The following is a 20,088-nucleotide window of genomic DNA, read 5'->3' as shown; positions in this document are numbered from 1 at the left end:
TTGTAGAATTCAGCAGTGAAGCCATCAGGGCCCGGGATTTTCTTAGTTGATAAGTTTTTAATTACATTTTCAATTTCCTTGGTTGATATGGGGTTGTTTAGAATTTTTAGACCTTCTTTGTTCAACTTTGATAATTCATATGTATCTAGGAATCTGTCCATTTCTGTGTTGTCCATCTTATTGGTGTACAGGTTCTGGAAGTAGGTATTGATGATCCTCTGGATTTCTGCTGAGTCTGTTGTAATTTCACCCTTTTCATTCCTAATTGCATGGATTTGGGCCTTTTCTTTCCTTTTTCTGACAAGGTTGGCTAAGGGTTTGTCAATTTTGTTGATTCTTTTGAAGAACCAACTCTTGGCTTCATTGATTTTTTAGTATCATTCTCTTAGTCTCCATCACATTAATTTCTCCTCTGAGCTTTATAATTTCCTCCCTTGTATGAGCTCTGGGGTTGTCCTGCTCTTCTTTTTCTAGAAGCTTGAGGTTCAACATCAGGTTGTTTAATTGGCCTCGTTCTGTTTTCCTAATATGAGTATTCACTGCTATGAATTTCCCTCATAAGACTGCTTTCATTTGTCTCATAGATTCCGATATGTTGTATTGTCATTGTCATTTAATTGAAGAAACTGTCTGATTTCTCCTTTAATTTCCTCTGTGAGCCATTGGTTATTCAGAAGTGTGTTGTTCAATTTCCACGTGTTTATGAAATTTTTTGAGTTTCTTTTGCTATGGATCTCCAATTTCATCGCACTATGGTCTGATAATATACAGGGGATAACTTCAATTCCTTTGCACTTACTTAAGCATGTTCTATGTGTGAGTATGTGGTCTATTTTGGAGAATGATCCATGTGCAGCTGAGAAGAATGTATATTCTAATTTTGTGGGGTGGAAGACTCTGTAAACATCTGTTAACTTCATTTGTTCAAGAGTTCGATTGAGTTCTAGTATTTCATTACGTATTTTTTGTCTGGTTGATCTATCTATTTGTGACAGTGGGGTTTTGAGGCCCCCCACCACAATTGTATTAGTGTGTATATGACTTTTCATGTCCATTAGTATTTGTTTTATATAGTTGGGTGCACTAGTGTTTGGTGCATAGATATTTATGATTGTCATCTCTTCCTCTTGGATTCTTCCCTTTACAAGGATGTAGTGTCCTTCTTCATCTCTCTTAATTAGTGTTGGTTTGAAATCTACTTGATCTGCAAAGAGGATAGCTACTCCTGCTTTTTTGGGGGTTCCTGTTGCATGGAGTGTTATTTTCCACCATTTAACTTTCAGTCTATGTGTTTCCTTTTGAATTAAGTGTGTTTCTTGTATGCAGCATATTGTTGGATTTTGCTTCTTGACCCATTCTGCCAGTCTATTTCTTTTGATTGGTGAATTGAGACCATTAATGTTGATGGTTATAACTGAAACGTATTGACTTGTCATTGCCATGACTTTTTCTTTTTGTTGGGTTCCCCCCGTTTACATTTAATTTCTTGTCATGCCAGATGGGTTCATTCTGCTTTGCTTCCTGGGGTTGTGATCCTCAATATCTGTTCCTAGGATATTGTGTAAAATTCTTTGGAGTCCTGGTTTGGTATTCACGAAGTTCCTAAGGTGCTCTTTGTCATGAAAGTGTCTTATTTCTCCATCAATTTTGAAAGATAGTTTTGCAGGGTACATCAATCTGGGTTGGAGGCTGTTTTCTTTTAGGGCTTGGAATATGTCACTCCAAGCTCTTCTTGCCTTGATGCTTTGTGTTGAGAAGTCTGCTGTGGTTCTGATGGGCTTTCCTTTGTACGTGATTTGTTTCTTTTCTCTAACTGCTTGTAGAACTTTGTTCTTCTGTTGAGTTTCTGGAATCTTAACAGTTATATGCCTATGTGTAGATTTTTTTTGATCAAGGCTATTTGGAGTCCTATATGCCTCACTTATCTGTATGTCAAGTTCTTTTCCCCTGGTTGGGAAGTTTTCTGCCATTATTTCTGTGAAGAGATTTTTTTACGTCATCTGCCCTGTCTCCTGTTTCTTCTTTGACTCCAATCAGTTTTATGTTATTCTTCTTTGCATCGTCTAGCAGCTGCTGGATTGATTTCTCATGTTCCCTTATAATTTTGAAGCAATTTTTCTTTTCCTGGTCATTAATTGCAATCTTATCTTCTCTATCTGAAATTCTATCCTCACATTGGCTCATTCTGCTGTGTAGACTTTCAGTGGAGTTTTTCATGCCCTGGAAATCTATTTGCATCTGTTTTATGGATTCCATTTGTTTCTTATGTTGGGATTCCATCATGTTCCTCAGCTCCTCTCTAGATTTATTAATCATGTCTTGCACTAGGGGCACAATTTCTCCTGTTATCTGAGAAATTATTTCTGATTTCATTTTTTCCAGATCCCCTTTTGTTGCCAGTTCAGTGGGTCCAGGTGACTGAGTATCAGAGTGTTCCATCTCATTTCCCTTTGGGGTTGCTGTAGGTGATCTGGAAGTCTGGTTTTGAGACTTATTTACGTGTTTTCTCATTTTGACTGGTGGGGCAGTGGGGGTGCTCTTGGCGTCTGCACGGCTCACCTCCTCTGAGCTGGGAGGTGGGCCAGGGGCCAGGAGCAGCAGTAGGGATGGTGGCCTGAAAGTCCCTTCCTCTGGGCCAAGAGGGGTGGGATGTTTGGCGGCCTGGAAGCCCCCTCCTCTGGACCAGGAGCAGTGGGACAATGACTCAGAAGCCCCTACCTCTGGGCAGGAATTCTTTAAATGCTGAGAACTTGATTAGCTCCAGTACAGTGTTCTGGTGGTCTGGTGTCCTCTGCGTCTTTGTAGTGTTTAACCAGGTGGCTGTACAGAAAAGGGCTGATTTAGTGTTTTCAGTGTGGCTGGCAACTTCGGAACCACTAGGAAATTTTTTCAAAAATGTATTTTCTATGTGAAATAGTAACAACAAAGATGTATTGTTCACCTACTTTGAAGTATCTGGATAAACAGTAGGATAAGTTCTATTACCTCACCTGTACAGTAGTTTTGGGCAAAAACAAAGCTTCAGCTCAAATTTTCTGATCTGTATTTTTTTTTTTTTGAGACAGAGTCTCGCTACGTAGCCCAGGCTGGCCTCAAGCTCACAGCAGTCCTCCTGCCTCTGCCTAAGAAGTCTTGCCTAACAAAATTTCTTCCATGTTTTAGGTCTGAGTTCTTGTGGTTCACAGTGGCTAGTGCATCACATTTATTATCCAATGCAAATATATTTTTCTAGAACTTTGAGCATATACAAAACTTGTAGGCCCACCTTATAAAGCTTGGAAGCACAGTTTTACCACTTTTAAATTATTAAATATTTCTGTGATTTATTTGATATACTCAGATGTTAATTTATACTACAATAATTAAATAGTAATGTAATACACACTTTAATCAAACATTTATGGTCTAGACCAGGAGGCTCTCAGAGTAAAGATGATGCAGATGGGTGAGAGCAGACTATTCCAGCCTCCTGAAGCCCTAATAGTATCAAGTCACAACCTGCTGAAATGGTCACCCCCTACTCTGAGTATTGAGGTGTCAGATACCAGGATGTGTTTTTGCAAAATAAATAAATTTGATCCGTATTTAATGCCTAAGAGAGACAGAGATAGGAACACAGAGAGAGAAAAGACATGTATAAAAATACCTAAGGTGAGCTTCTCATGAGGAAGAGAAATCTATAATAGTATGAACCTAATCAGGAAATCTTGTGATTCTGATTCTGATTGTGTGAACAAATGCACACACACACAATTCTTAGCCCCTTTCTAGTTATAACCTAATTGCTTGATTTTACATTCTCTCTGCCCACATTCTCCTTAGAGTACAATTTCCCCTTTATATCTTAATAAATTCACATTAATTTGTCTTGGGAAATAAATGTTAATATTATAAAATCTTTAAGCTTATTGGTAACATCAGATAGTTTTATCAATAAGTGACCTGTTTGATTTTAGAAAAGAATACTTACATTTATAACAACATTTATAATCTCAAGGAAAGATAAATGAGCAAATGGGAGAGGTACAGGCCAGTAGCCTAGTCACTGACTGTTTTCACCTTCATGGAGCTTTCTAGTGCACACCTTCTCAAGAGCAGCATTCTTGCATTTCTTTCCAAGGGTTGTAGGCACATCCCAAGGTGCCCAAGACCCAAAATAGAATTCAAATGCAAAGTTCAAAGAAGAAAACTGAACTCAGTGTAGACTGAGTGCCTCATGTCCACAAAGCAGGCACATAAAACAAGCTCGACTGAGACATTCTACCAAACATCTGACTGATAATCCTCAAAACTATTGAATTTATCAAAAACCAGGAATATCTGAGAAACAGTCATAGTCAAGAGAAGCCTAACAAGATTTGAGGACTAAATGTAGTATTCTTATGGGGATACTGGAACATGAAAGGATATTAGGTAAGAAATAGAGAAATCCTAATCCAATATGGAGTTTAGACAATAACAATGAACCCGTACTGGTTGATTATTTGTGCAAAGGCGCCATGGAGGTGTGATATGTTGCCACTGGGGGATAGCGTTTGTGTAGGATTCGTGGAAGCTCTATTTTTACAACTTTTCTGCAAATATAAAACTGTTCTAAAATATTTACTTTAAAAATCTTGCCACATTTTTGCCAATTTTGTTATATCATTCATAAAGATGCTTCTGTACAAGCAAGGCTTAGAATTATCACATAAAAGCAAATGAGAGACTGAGGAAAACAAACAGCAAACATTAAAAACCTTTCCCTCAAATATCATTCATGCACTCATTAGTTTAATAAAATGCTTATATGTTTGGCCATATAAAAAATTAAAGATACAGTAAACAGTTTAGTGTTTACCATAATTCTTTTCAACTGCAGAGTACGTTACACATAAAAATTACCCCTAGAGACTTGCATATCCTAATAAATGCCAATTGAGAAAATTACTGTGCATTCATTATGAGGCCTTGATGAAGCTAAGAAAAAGAAATCTTCCTATTTATAACCCTACATCACAGTTGTCCCCGATCAACTTTGTCATTATGTTTGCAGGGCATTTACTAAAAGGTCTCAATCCCATTCAGGATTTCTACAGAACTGCAGAGATGCCCAGCTACAGAATTGCTTCTACAGAACTGCAGGAAGCTGTATGGATATGCTACTTATGTTTGATTTTTTTTCTTAACAGCTTTTTGTGGGGTTTAATTAAACTACAGTAAACTGTACACATTAAAATACACAATTAGAAGAGTTTGGCTATATATGTACACTTGCAGTGGTTTCACACATTTGTGAAACCAACACCACAGTCAAGATAGCCCATTACATTTTTCAGATGTGTTTTGTAACTACTCCATCTGGACCCTTGGGAGCCTCTTCCCCTGACCTTTGACAACCACTGATTTCCTCACTATCACTACAGATTAATTTTCTAAATTGTTATATAATTACAATCAAAAAGAATATATTTTGTCCTCTCTGGCTACTTTCATTCAGTATAACTGTTTTGAGACTCATTTGTGTTGTTGAATGCATCAATAATTTCTTTTCAATCCTTTTTTATTGATGACTAGTATCCTGTTATGTGGATATACCACAGTTTGAATGAATTAATATTAGTATTCATTTGAGTTATTTGATTTTTCATTTTTTAATACTACAGATAAAGGTGCAGTCTGCGCTTCCTTTGGCACCATAAATACTAAATAGGGGCTGAGGGTGTAGCACAATTGGTTCAATCTCTGGCATACCCCCCCCCCCAAAAAAGCACTTCAAACATTCACATGCAAATCTTTGTGTGGACATGTGTTTTGCTTTTCTGGGGTATATACCTAGAATTTGAATGGCTGGATCTTATGATAGGTTTATATTTAACTGTTTGAGTTAAGTGCCAGACTATTTTGCTTTTACATTCTTACTACCAATATAAAAGAATTCCATAAATTTTACATACTTTCCCACACTTGGTATAACCAGTCATTTTAACCATCTGAAGAAATGTATAGTAGTTTATCATTGTGATTTTAATTTGCATAATCCTGATGGCTAATGATGATGAGCATTTTTCTATGCTTAGTGACTAACAATATACAGTATCTTCTATTCAAATATTTCAGCCATTTTTAAAGTAGGTTGTTCATTTTCTTACTGAGTTTAAAGAGTCCTTTATATGCTTTTTTGTGGTACTGGGGATCAAACCCAAGAATGCTCAACAGCTGAGCTACATCTCCAAACATTTTTTAAATTTTTATTTTAAGACAGGGTCACGCTATGTTGTCCAGGCTAGCCTAGTTAATAACATTAGTCTCAGCTAATAACTAGTCTTAGTTAACATTTTACCAAATCCAAAGTCATGAAGACTTTTTATATATTTTCTTCTGGAATTACTATAGTTTTAGGTTTTTCTTTTTATATTTCAGTTTATAATCTGTTGTGAGTTAATTTCTGTAGTTTGACTTTTTTTCACCTCAAAGTGGATCCAGCACCATTTTGTTCAAAAATATTGTTTTTTCTATACTCTTTTACCTTCATACTTTTATTTTTTTAAAAAAGTCATCCTAGAGGTGTCAGTATATTTCTAAACTCTATCTGGTATTGATGTATTCAGCTTACTCTTCTCTTTAGTATTTAATTAGCTTCCTTTTTTTGCTTACTTTGAGTTTAACTTGCTCTTCTTTTTCTGATTTTTAGGTTAAATTTGAAGACATTTACTTGAAAAACTTTGTTTCCAAATAGTTGGGGATTTTCCAGATATTTTTCTGCATTGGTTTATCATTTAATTCTATTACAGTCAGAGAATGTATTTGTAGACATTAATAAAATGCTAAGGCTAGATTAATGGCACACTTATGGCCTGTCTTTGTAAATGAAAGTACTATGTATTTTACTGTTGTTGGGTGGCATGTTCTATGCATGTCAGTTATGACATTGTGTTTGATACTGTTATTCAGGTCTCCCTTATTCTACTCTCTACTTATTCTGTCAGTTACTGAGAGAGGGATAACTAAATTCTCCAACTATTTTTGTGTTTTATAGATTTGTCCTTGTAGTTGTCTCTATTTTGGTGTCAAGTATTTTAGAGCTCTGTTATTAGGTACACAGACATTTATGATTGCAGTGTCTTCTAGATGACTTGAACCCTTATCACTAGCAAATGAACTTCTTCACCCTGGCTATATCTTTTACTCTTTCATCTACTTTATCTTTATCTAATACTAATACAGCCATTCCACCTTTTATTTACTTAGTGCTAGCATGGTATTTTTGTTGTCCTTTTACTCCTGATCTATTTGTATTGTTGCATGATAATTAATTTTTAAAGGTGTTGTAGAGTTGGATCTTGGTTTTGAATCAATCAGATAATCTCTGACTTCTAATAGAAGTTTTTATTCCATTTGCATTTAATGTGATCATTGAGAGTTCCATGACTACACAATGGGGAAAGAACAGTCTATTCAATAAATGATGTTGGGTAAATTGGATATCCATATGCAAAGAAATGAAAATTGGACCTTTATCTTTCACTACATACAAAAAATCAACTCAAAGTAGAATAAAGAATTAAATGTAAGATATTAAACTGTAATACCCTTAAAAGAAAACATAAGGAAAGACCTTCATAATATGGGGTTGGCAGTTATTTATTGGCTATGATACCAAAAATGTAAGCAACAAAAGTATAATTAGAGAGGTAGAACTAAATCAAACATAAACCTGCTGCATAGCAAAGAAAACAATCAAAAAGCAACCTACAAAATAACAGAATATATGATGAGGAATCTAAAATATAAAAGGAATGCTTATGACTCAGTGATAATAATATTAATAATAATAATAATGTGGGCAAAGGTCTTGAAATGAATGACATTTCTCCAAAGAGGACATACAAACAGCCAACTAATATATGATTTTTCTCATCACTAATTATCAAAGAAATGCAGATTGAAACCACAATGAAGGGCCGGGGATTTAGCTCAGTGGTTCCGCCACCTGCCTCACAAGTGCAAGGTCCCAAGTTCGATCCCCGGTACCAAAATAAAGAAATAAATAAAATTGATGCAAACAAAAGAAAAAAACAATAAAAATTATTTTAAAAAAAGAAAGAAACCACAATGAGATATTTCCTCAGAACTATTAGTGGCTAAAATGGTTGTTGTAAAAACAAATAAATAAAAAATATGAAAGATAACAAATGTAGGTAAAAATATTAAAATATTGGAACCTTTTTGTATTATTGGTAGGAAAGTAAAAAGGTTCAGCCTCTATGAAAGAGTAGAGAAGTCCAGAAAAATTAAAAATAGAATTATCATATGATTCAGCAATCCTCTTTCTGGTGACAATGTATCCAGAAGAATTGAAATCAATATTTCAAAGAGATATATGGACGCTCCTGTTCAGTGCAACATTATTCTCTAAAGTCAAAACACGAAAACAACCTAAATAACCACCAGTACATTAACAGGTAAAGAAAAACATGGTATATACAAACAATTGAATGTTATTTATATTTAAAAAGAATAAGACTCTGTCATACTGGACAACATGGATGAATCTGGCTGGCATGCTAACTAAAATATGCCCATTGCAGAAGGACAAATACTGCATGATTCCATTGATATGCAGTATCAAAAATAATTAAACTTATAGTAGAAAAATTAGAATGGTAGTTGTCAGTGAATGAGTGGAGAGAGAAACAGAGAGTTGCTTTTCCATGGGTTTAAAGTTTCAGTTGTGCAAAATGAATAATCTATACAGATCTACTGCCCAATATACTTTCTATAACAATACTATCTAATGCACTTAGTTATTAAAAGAGTGGATCTCATAAATGTTTTTACCACAAAAAAGTCTGCACAGCAACTCTAAAATACAGGTACCATAATTTTCCCCATATAGAAAATGAAGAAACTAAGACTTAGGGAGATTAAGTAACCTGTCAAGATCTCAAAACCATAAATAGGCAGAAACAAGATTCAAACCAAAGATCTGTGATTCTAGAAAACAAAAATGATAAAATATTGAATATTAGGCTTGCCTTTAAAAAATTATGAACTCTATAGTTTATATGAGACTGCTTACCTTTTGTACTTAATCACCATGTAACACTGTAATAGTTGCATCCATCATTTTATGTCAGACTAACTATATTATGAGTTTTTATTCAAACTGTAGGCTTTCTTCTTATACATTAGTTTTCTTAGTCTGTTGTTTATAATGTTTGCTAGCTAATTAATATGATGTAATAATCTGCTTTCAAATTAAAAAAAAAAGTAAATGGTTTCTGGTTCCAATCATATGTCATTGTAAACTTTTAGGAAAGAGCACTAAATCACAGGGAGGGACAGGAAGAGAGCATGAGAATGGCTTCTGTGTCCTGATATGATCTATTTCTTGGTTTGGTCACTATGGTCTTGGTATATTTCATTTGAAAATGTGTTGATCTCTACCCCTGTAATGTGTGTATTTTTCCATGTGTTTAAAATACTTCTAAAAAAGTAAGAACATATATAATTACCTTGAATTTGTACACAACTAGTTAAAGAATATCCCCACCTTAGAGATGAGAGATAATGAATTTAAGTTAATTACTCAGTTTTGGTTTCTGCTATTAGAAAGCTCAGAAATTGTCTTTAGGTTTCTTTCTAGTTCTAAGATTCTATGGTTTTATAAAACCACTAATATGGGACCAAATTAACATTCTCTATTTTTATTTTAATTTCTAGTAGCCAACTTTATTTACTAGCTTCCAAATTCCTATATCTAAACAAAGATTCTTTGATGTTTAAAATAATACTGCAAAAAGAAGTTTTCTTGACTTCTGCAGAGGTTATTTCTACTAACTTTATTTTTATACTGCTTGTTCTGTAGACAAGCACAGGTCAGACTACAATTGTGGTAGCTCACCGAAAATGCAGATCTGATTGTGACTATAAAGGATGAGATGATGGTGGAAAAAGGAACACATGCTGAACTAATGGCAAAACAAGGTCTCTATTATTCACTTACAATGTCACAGGTAATGATTACATGCATAACATCATATCAACAGGTTTTCTTTTTAACTTTTCAGAGATAACATCACACTAGAAAACAGAAGTTCCAAGTTATAATCTTAAATTTCCCAGCAAACAAGATTTACTTAAAGTTCTTTAGTGATGAAATTGTGTATAATATCCTCTGCACTTTGACAGAAATATGATGCAGGTTAAAGAACTTATGATACATAATATCTACTGTTAGCCAGGCATAAAACAAACAGCCTTCAAAGCTTGTATGCTGAAGATCCAAGACTAACTCTACATACTGTCATCTATTATAAGAATACAAAGAAATGTAACACACAATCCCTGCTTAAAAACTTAAGACTTAGCTACAAAGGCATAAAGAGATTACAAGTTGCAGAAATAAGCAAAACTGATCAGGGAGAGAGAGCTGCATTACCCAACAAAGGTTTCATGAAAGAATCCTTGAACACTAGAAAATGGGAAAGAGAAGGGAGAGACAGAGGTGGAATCCAAGTAGGTGAGACAGCAGCATAGAGGCAAAAAGGAACTTGATGTGCAACTAAAACAGAAAGATCAATCTTCCGTGCATAAAGATAAACGTTGGTAGACTAATAGAAAAGAGATAATAAGGGTCAGTTCATGGAAGTTCTTGAGAGCTAGACAGAAGGTTGAAAATTAATGTGTAGAAAGCACTTAATAAAGTGCCAAGCAGACAATAGGAACTCAGCAAATATCTGCTGAATGAGGAGAGATACGCAAATCCATACTGTGTAGGCATCACATCCTCATAGGTGAACTAGAAGGTCACTTTGGCCAATCAAAAGGAGGCATAATGATGTGGGGAGCACATAGCAAATCCCCATTCTTTAGGATCCACATTTCTGCATACCGTGCGATCCACCCTCCTAGATTGTGCAGAACTTCTTCATTAGGGCAAGTTAATATAAGTGATAGGGGTTAGGCCCTAGCCATTTTCTTCATTCTGCACTACTTTCTTCTTTTAACCTGGAAGGCACCCTTCTTACCAAAGGATCTCCACAGATAAATAATTTTAAACTTCTTCTGTATATTTTACTTTTCAAACTTCCTATCTTTGATATCTTTATTACTATTTACAATTTAGGAAACATAGAAAGTTATGAACCACCATCCACTTAAATTCTCTGTGCTTCAATTTTGTAATCTCTAACATGGGGAAAATAAACTATTAACTAATTATTGACTAGTAAATGAGATAAGAATTATTTTTGGGGCCTGGGGATTTAGCTCAGTGGTTTCGCCGCCTGCTGCGCAAGCGCAAGGACCCAAGTTCGATCCCCGGTACAAAAAAAAAAAAAAAAAAAAAAGAATTATTTTTGGCACACTAAACATTATTATCTCATCATTATTATCATTAGCATCAGCATTGCTCATTCAATCTTTTTAGAAAAGTTCAAACCATAGGTATTAATATTGTAACTACCCAGACAGTTCGTAATTATATAGACATATTCCTAATTTAGCAAGAGTCCATGTGAAAATGAAATAAAAACATGTTGATATACATATATATATATATATATATATATATACCAAAACTTATTGTTATCATTATTATTTTGGCTAGCAGATTTCTCAGGAAAATGAATTGTCTTTGCCTTATTAAAGTATTATGTTTAAAAATATTCTTATGAGAAGAGGTCAAAGCTTTATTTTAAACTTTCCACAAAGTAAATCATTCCTAGAAGCAAACAAAAGATTTCTTTCATGGTAGAGAAATTTGTAGAAAAGAAAGTGATAGCATGAAGGAATGACTGATTAAAGATGTTAATGAGAGTACAGGACCAATTAAAGTTCATTGTCCATTGTGTAACTGATTAACAGTAGCTAAGCTTGTCAAAGTCAGTATCTGGAATGCCTTCCACGTGTTCATTCTCCCTACACTCTTGAATCCACCCCACACCTTTCCATCTCTACCCCCAACCTGCTGTCATCCTACCTGGGCTCCTGGGCTCTTTCTTGTCCTCTCCCTTCTCAGGATGAGGAAGTCACAAATCTCCTATACCACATTCAAATAAACAGAAAAGATGCAGCTCAGCCATTTTACTGAAATTGGTCTCATTTCTCTGAGTTATGAGAAAAGAAAAACTAGCCCTAGAGCAACTTGGTTTAGAACTTTATCTTAACCTATAATTTCAATAGTATCTTTAAGAGCAATTTCATGTCTTTTTATTCTTTAAGACTCAGGCCCTCAGTTTTGCTTAGTGCTCACAGTTGGGATTGGCAGCATGGCAGGTCAGTTTCATGTTATACATTGGTAATCTCCAATGAAAGGTAGGAAAAACGGATCAAGAAGTGTAGCATCTGTCTCAAAAAGATACTTTTACTAAATTCTGCACCTCCTGTGGTATAATTACTTTAAATTAAGGCATTGTTTTCTCCAGTAATTATGTCTTTGGAAAAGAAAATACAAAAAGCTATTATCAGTAGCTAACATTTTAGTTTGACTTAGAATTAGTAGCTCTCTATCAAGTCTGAAAACTGTTCATCAAGAACTGTGTAAAAATATGCCACTTTCAAAAGCAAAAGCAATCATAGTTTTAAAGGACTGCTTAACAAAATTCTTTTAATTTTTAAGGCATCATTCCAATGAAAAACTTTCTATTCTTCATTTAAGGATATTTAAAAAGGCTGATGAACAGATGGATTCAGTGACACATTCTACTGAAAGAAATACTAGCCCTGTTTCTCTGTGTGCTGTGAATAGCATCAAGTCAGACAGTACAGACAAGTCTGGGGAATCCATCCCCTATAAAGAGGTAACGACTCAACTGGTAACAACTCAACTAGCAACAAGTTCATCCCACATGCTCTCAATTTTTTATTTAGTCCTTATAAAATTTAGAATTAACTTACAATTAAATATTACTAGAGCACTAAAATCACAAAATATGTCTTTTCTGAACTTCCCCTAACATCCCTGTAAGAGTCTAAGACGCAGGCCAATCTGAAAACTGAATTTATGGATCAAAATGTATAATAGATAATGTGAAATAGGAAGAAAAGGGGCAAAGGGGAAGGGGAAGTGGGAAGGGTAGGGGTAGGGGAAAGGAAAAAAGGGAATGGAATTAATATGAGAAAAGGAAAACGTGGAAACAAAGTCTTTGTAAATAGGGAAGGGTGAAGGGGGTGAAGGGAGTGCAGGGGAATGGGGGAAAAATAAGAGCCAAGTTACATCACATACAGGTACAAATTCCCAATGATAAATGTCATCATATTGTACACCTAAAATGTACCAATAAATTTAATGAATTTTTGTAAAACTGCATTTACGTCAGTGGTCTTGAGGCAGAAACTCTCATGAAAATATTGCCTTGTTCTTTCCTATAAGGCAAACCATGGGTCAAAACAGTGTCTTGGGAAGTGAGATTTAGACACCACCTGTGGTGCTCAAGACTAGTGGGCGTCAATTACAATGAGTGAAATTGAAAATGTAATAAAATATTTACCAACAAAGAAAAGCCCAGGTCCGGATGGCTTCACTGCTGAATTTCACAAGACATTTAAAGAAGAACTATCACCATTACTCTTTAAACTCATCAAGGAAATTGAAAGGGAAGCAATACTTCCAAATTTATTCCTGGAAGCAAGTGTTACTTTGATTCCAAAACCAGGGAAAGACCCAACCCAAAAAGAGAACTACAGGCTAATCTACCTAATGAACACAGTTGCAAAAATCCTCAACAAGATATTGGCAAACAGAATACAGAGGGTCATCAAGAAGATCATGCACCCTGACCAAGCTGAATTTATCCCAGAGATGCAAGGATGGTTCAACAATCATAAATCAATAAATATAATACACCATATTGACAGACTCAAGGACAAAAACCATATGATCATCTCAATACATGCAGAAAAAGTATTTGACAAAATCCAGCACCCATTCATGATAAAAACCCGACAGAAAATTGGAATAGAAGGTCTTTATCCTGACCTGATTAAGGCTATCTATGAAAAACCAACAGCCAACATCATACTAAATGGTCAAAACCTGAAAACTTTCACACTAAAATCAGGAACAAGACAAGGATGCCCACTATCACCACTCCTGTTCAGTACAGTTCTGGAAACATTAACCACAGCAATTAGAAAAGAGAAAGAAATAAAAGGAATAAAGATAGGAAAAGAAGAAGTTAAACTATCATGATTTGCTGACGATATGAGGCTTTACATAGAAGACCCAAAAAACTCCGCCAGAAGACTTCTAGACTTAATTGACAGATTCAGTAGAGTAGCTGGATACAAGGTCAACACTCAAAAAACAATAGCCTCTTGTACAGAAATAACAGACTCACTGAGAGAGAAATTAGGGAAACAATTCCTTTTACAATAGCATCCAAAAAAATGAAGTATCTAGTAATCAGTCTAACAAAGGAAGCAAATTACCTCTACACTGAAAACTACAGCACTCTGAAAAAAGAGATCAAAGAGGATACAAGAAAATGGAAAGACATCCCTTGCTCCTGGGTAGGAAGAACCAATATAGTGAAAATGGCCATACTTCCAAAACTACTATATAGATTCAATGCAATGTCAATTGAAATTCCAACAAAATACTTCACAGGACTAGAGAAAACAACCCAAAAATTCATTTGGAACAATAAGAGACCTAGAATAGCTAAAGCAATTCTAAGCAACAGAGACATGGCTGGGGGTATCACAATCCCCAACTTGAAACTATACTACAAAGCTACTGTGATAAAATCAGCATGGTACTGGCAAAGGAACAGACCTGAGGATCAGTGGAATAGATTAGAAGATTCAGAAACAACTTCAGACATACTCAGCCACCTCATCTTTGACAAAGGAGCCAACCACCCTCATTGGAGGAAAGATACCCTCTTTAATAAATGGTGTGGGAAAAATTGGATTTCAACCTGCCAAAGATTAAAACTAGATCCATACCTATCACCATGTACTAAACTAAGATCGAAGTGGATCAAAGATCTAAATATTAAGACAGAAACACTAAACTTGCTGGAAGATAAGTTAGGTAAAACTCTTGAAGACATTGGCATAGGAAAAGACTTCATGAACAAAACCTCAGCAGCACAGAAACTAGCAGAAAGAATCAACAACTGGGATCTCATCTTATTAAAAAGCTTCTGCACTGCAAAAGAAACCACCAACAGAGCTAACAGACAACCTACAATATGGGAAAAAATTTTAGCAGCTGTACCTCAGACAAAGGACTACTATCTAGAATATATAAAGAATTGAAAAAAATCAGACCCCCCCCAAATTCAAACACCCAATTCAAAAAATGGGCATCTGAAATGAACAGACATTTCTCAGACAAAGAAGTAAAAGCAGCAAACAAATATATGAAAAAATGTTCAACATCACTGGTCATTCGAGAGATGCGGATGAAAACAACACTGAGATTCCACCTCATCCCAGAAAGAATGGCTGCTATCAAGAAATCAACCGATAACAAATGCTGGCGGGGTTGTGGGGAGAAAGGAACCCTTCTCCATTGTTGGTGGAAGTGCAGACTGGTGCAAACCACTGTGGAAGTCAGTATGGAGATACCTCAAAGAACTAGGACTAGAGGTCCCATTTGACCCAGCTATTCCCCTGCTGGGTATCTTCCCAAAAGAATTAAAAGAATCATACCACAGCAATATATGTGCACCCATGTTCATAGCGGCACAGTTTGTAATAGCTAAAGCCTGGAAGCAGCCCAAGTGCCCATCAACTGGAAACTGGATAAAGAAGATATTTTTTTTTATAAAATGGAGTACTACTCAACCATAAAGAACGACAAACTAGAGCCATTTATAGCTAAACGGATGCATATCGAGGCCATACTCTTAAATGAAATAAATAGGACACACATGTGTAAATACCAAATAGTTTCTCTAGTGTGAGAAACTGATAGTGTAAACAAGGGTTAAAATGCTTAAAATGAATAAGTGATAATTTGAAATAGGAAAAAAAGTCCAAAGACGAAGGAGCGAAGGGAGGGGAAGGGGAAAGGAAAAGAGGGAAAGGAAAAACTATGAGAAAAGAAAAAAAAATGGAAATGAAATCTATGTAAATAGGGAAGGGCGGAGGGGGTGAAGGGTGCACAGGTAATGGGGAAAAAAATAAGAACCAAGATATATCGTGTACAGGTACAAACACCCAATGATAAATGTAAACGAACTGTATACCTAAAATGTACCAATAAAAGAACAACAACAACAAAAAAAAAAAGACTAGTGGGCGTCACATGGGGACATAAATGCCCCCCACTCCCTGGATGTGGATCAACCCCAGCAGGAGCAACGGAGGCCTCCTGTCCCAGGGCATGCCTGAGTAGCCTTGCTCCCTGGGCCAGGAGTGCCTGTTTCCATGCTTGTTCCTCCCCATTCCCAACACCAGGCTCACCCTGAGATTGCCCTACTTTAACCTCCTGCACTGTGGACCCTTGGGCACTTCTGTTCCGTCTCCACGAGAACTCAAGTCTCATTTCTCAATCCCAGTTTAGACTCCTTCCTGCTAACATGCCCAACACCCATGTTGAGCATCTCAGCCCCCACTATGACTGTTCTCCACAGCATCATTTCGTAGGCATCATTCCATCTTAATCTTACCTGTCCCGTGCTTCTGCCATCCATCCCATTCCCTGAGCCCCAGCCTTCTCCCTAGTCCCAGTCAGGTTTGACTGGCACCTGTACATTGCTTTTCATTTATAAGCTCACACACCTCAAAATCCCTCACCTGAACCCCTGAATATTGGCTTCAGCTTCCATGTCACCTCCCACCTTTCCTGAACCCACCATTGCCTCCCAAAGATGAGGAGCTAAAACTTGGCAAGGTGAAGTAATATGCTTAGATAGTGCAGCATTCTACTTGTAAGTGGGAAGCTCAATGCATGCTTTTAACCAAGACATTAGAAAATATTTTTGTAAAAAAATCAAAACTGGAAAACTTTCAGGCTTAAAAATTCCAGTAAAACTTTTATCTTTGGCCTTTTCTCTGTTTACCCAGAGAAGTTCCTACCCAGGCTTTGTCCTATCCTAGAGTATGATATCTAACCCAGTTTAATAAGAGTAAAGGAAAGTAGGCCTGGGCCAGGGATTTAGCTCAGTGGCATTCTGCCTGCCTCAAAAGTGCAAGGTCCTGAGTTCAATCCCCGGTACCAAAAAAAAAAAAAGAGAAATAGGCCTATGTAGCATTTTGTGTGTTCGTGATTCTTAGCTATTAGAACACATGAGCTAATTTGCACTTTCTTAATGATACCAAGTGAACTGCCAAAAAGTGATACTGCACAAATAGCCACTTTTGGTAAGATCCCTTTATGTTTTATCATCATTGGTAATATAGGCAGTGAAATTTTTCTAAGAAAAATACAACATCTACCCTGCTATCTATTATATTTGCTGTTATATTATATTTTTGTTTGTGATTGCCTAACTTTTCTGTGCTTTGTAAATGAAATTTTAAACCAATATATTTTATTTACAGACAAGTCTTCCTGAAGTTTCCCTATTAAAAATTTTTTAATTAAACAAGTCTGAATGGCCTTTTGTGGTTCTGGGGACACTGGCTTCTGTTCTAAACGGAACTGTTCATCCAGTATTTTCTATCATCTTTGCAAAAATCATAACTAGAAGTAAAACCCATTCACTAGTACTCTTTAACAATTTAAACGAAGTGCAGTTTAAGGGAAATGACTCATTACACAGTGATCAGCAAAAAGGACATTGGGACTTTCAGTGGGTAACACCTAGGGTGGGATCCATGGTAAAAGGTCAACTAATGTTCCTGGGGGGTAAACCACATTCATTGTGTTATGTTTGGCTGGGTCTTGTTGACTGGGAAAACCATAAAAAAAAATTGCTTTGTTTTCTAAATTTGACTTCAGTGTTGTATCCACATTCTAAAGCACTAAAGCAATAAAAGAGACAAATAAAACTATTCTACTCTCAACTAGTTGAAACAGTGGCAACTTTTTTATGACGAGCCAACTCAGGGAGAAGAAAGAGGAGTTCAAGATTGGGCCAAAGACCTAGACAAGTTGGTTGGTTCAAGGATCTTTCTGGGTCTTTATTGAGTTTTCAGTGTCTGCTTTGCACAGCTTCATTTCACCAACATAAATGGTGATATATGCATAATTACTAACTGTCAGAATGAATTCTAGGGGTACATTGCAGGTGGTATTCTACACAGATGAACTTTAAGAAATATGAGTTATTAAAATGTATTAGACACAATTCAAACGTGATTTAATTAAAAAATATACTGTGATAATAATAGAGAACTCATTTGTCTGAGGTTATATAACAAATGTGAGCCATTTAAATTGTTTTTATATGTACTAAATGCAGACATTATTCAGAAATGTGTAGTCATTTTATGTTTTAATTCATTTAGAAAATCCTGATGTATATGAGTATTTTAATTTTTTTCTTTCTTCTATATTTTCCTCCAAATCACTGATGAAAAAAATCTATTCCCCTTCAGATGTTTGAAGATGATAACAAACCTACATTAAAAAATGATGCAGAAATTTATTCCATGATATTTGTCATTTGGGGCATTATTTGCTTTATCAGTTACTTCATGCAGGTAAACTTTTAATAAATTAAATAACCCAGTGTGGGATTACTTTTTGATGTACTCCTCTCTATTTGTGTTAAAAATATAAGAAGTAAACATGACAAAGAAATAGTAAAGAGAGTTAAGAATAAATGAAGATTGTCTTTTTGTTTTCCAGGGATTGTTCTATGGCAAAGCAGGGGAAATTTTAACCATGACATTAAGACACTTGGCATTCAGAGCCATGTTACATCAGGTCAGTGTGTTTGGTTGAGTTTTTATTATATTTAAAATTTGTAAAATATGTTAGTTTTTAGTTCTTTCTCAGGTAATTTCTTGACGTAGTCTTTCCTTTGGATAATTGAAAAGCATGGGGATTTTTTTTTGTTTTTTGTTTTTGTCCTTAGCATCAAAAATTGATATCAAGATTCTTACATTTTCCTAATAAAATTTCAGGGCAAAAATTGTGATCCCTGAAAACAAAACTCATTGAAAACAAGCACTTAGGGTCCACTCCTGTTATGTTCAACTTAACCCATCTCTCTTTCAATGCATAATGTAGAGCTGTAGGATTAGAATTGAAGACCAAATTAAAACTGAAAAGGAGAGGTAAGACCTACAATATCTTGGGGACATATTTGAAAGGAAAGACTTGATAATATCTCCATTTCTCATCCATAGGCCAGTTTCAGTTTTTCACACCACACTTCTTACAGCAGCCAACCCATTTACCCTTATGAAGAGTACTGCATTCAGATAACATCAGTCTAGCTAGAAGTCTGCCTGCCACATACAGCTGATCAGTCACTCTGTGAAATAACTAAAACTAGGTGGATCAAGTAGTAATCTGCAAAAGTGAGTCTTGGGGGCAAATGCACCTCTAAAGTTCTTTCGTGAGTAAGGAGTATTGGGTTACCCTGAAAGGCAATAATCATTGGGAGCTTTCTGCCTCACTTTCTGTCACTAGATCTCACCAAGCAGGAGCAAATAGCTTCCTGCCAGGGTCATTTCTTTTCAGAAATAGAGTTTCTGTCACTCCAGCTGAGTCATCAAAACCAGTGTTTACATCTTGTGACTTTTAGGAGTACTCTCAGGAATGCCATGTAACAAAATTCTGTAGTCTTTGTAGTCTTGGGGAACTGCAAGACACAAAATGCAGTAAAGCAAAGTTGGAGTTTCTGATGGCAACTTGAAGCTCTGAAGCAGTGAGTGCCCTTACATTCTCTGCTCAAAAGGGTCCTGCCTCCTGCACCTGCCTGGAAAGCCCGAGGTCCTGAGTTTAATTCCCAGGACCGCCCCCCCCCCAAAAAAAATGGAAAGAAAAGGTCTTGCCTCAGATTTTTGTTCTATGTTTGCAGACATTCTTTAATCTAGGAAAATAAAAATCTATTTGAGGGATCATAAATTAATTAATGCCTGCAAATATTTCTTATGTTAAATTTGTGCTTTATATTTTTATTTATCAACACTTTATTTGTTTTGTTTGTACCAAGGATCAAACTCGGGACCTTCAGCTTGAGAGGCAGGTGACAG

General features: G+C 35.8%; 1 protein-coding gene across 1 annotated transcript in view; it reads left to right on the top strand.

The window, feature by feature from the left end:
- Positions 1-20,088, top strand: part of Abcb5 (ATP binding cassette subfamily B member 5) — a 120,876-nt gene that overhangs the window by 45,309 nt on the left and 55,479 nt on the right. Inside the window, 7 exon segments of the mRNA XM_087206560.1 lie at positions 9,851-9,888; positions 9,890-9,991; positions 10,108-10,126; positions 12,657-12,785; positions 17,482-17,646; positions 18,481-18,585; positions 18,734-18,811. Coding sequence (XP_087062686.1) covers positions 9,851-9,888; positions 9,890-9,991; positions 10,108-10,126; positions 12,657-12,785; positions 17,482-17,646; positions 18,481-18,585; positions 18,734-18,811 — 636 coding nt within the window.

This window comes from Heterocephalus glaber, unplaced genomic scaffold, assembly GCF_053883595.1.
Source record: "Heterocephalus glaber isolate CG9 unplaced genomic scaffold, H.glaber_assembly_v1.0 deba00000676, whole genome shotgun sequence".
In the NCBI taxonomy this organism is placed as follows: Eukaryota; Metazoa; Chordata; class Mammalia; order Rodentia; family Bathyergidae; genus Heterocephalus; species Heterocephalus glaber.
Note: the sequence above shows the minus strand (reverse complement) of the source record. Positions and strands in the feature narration are given on the sequence as shown.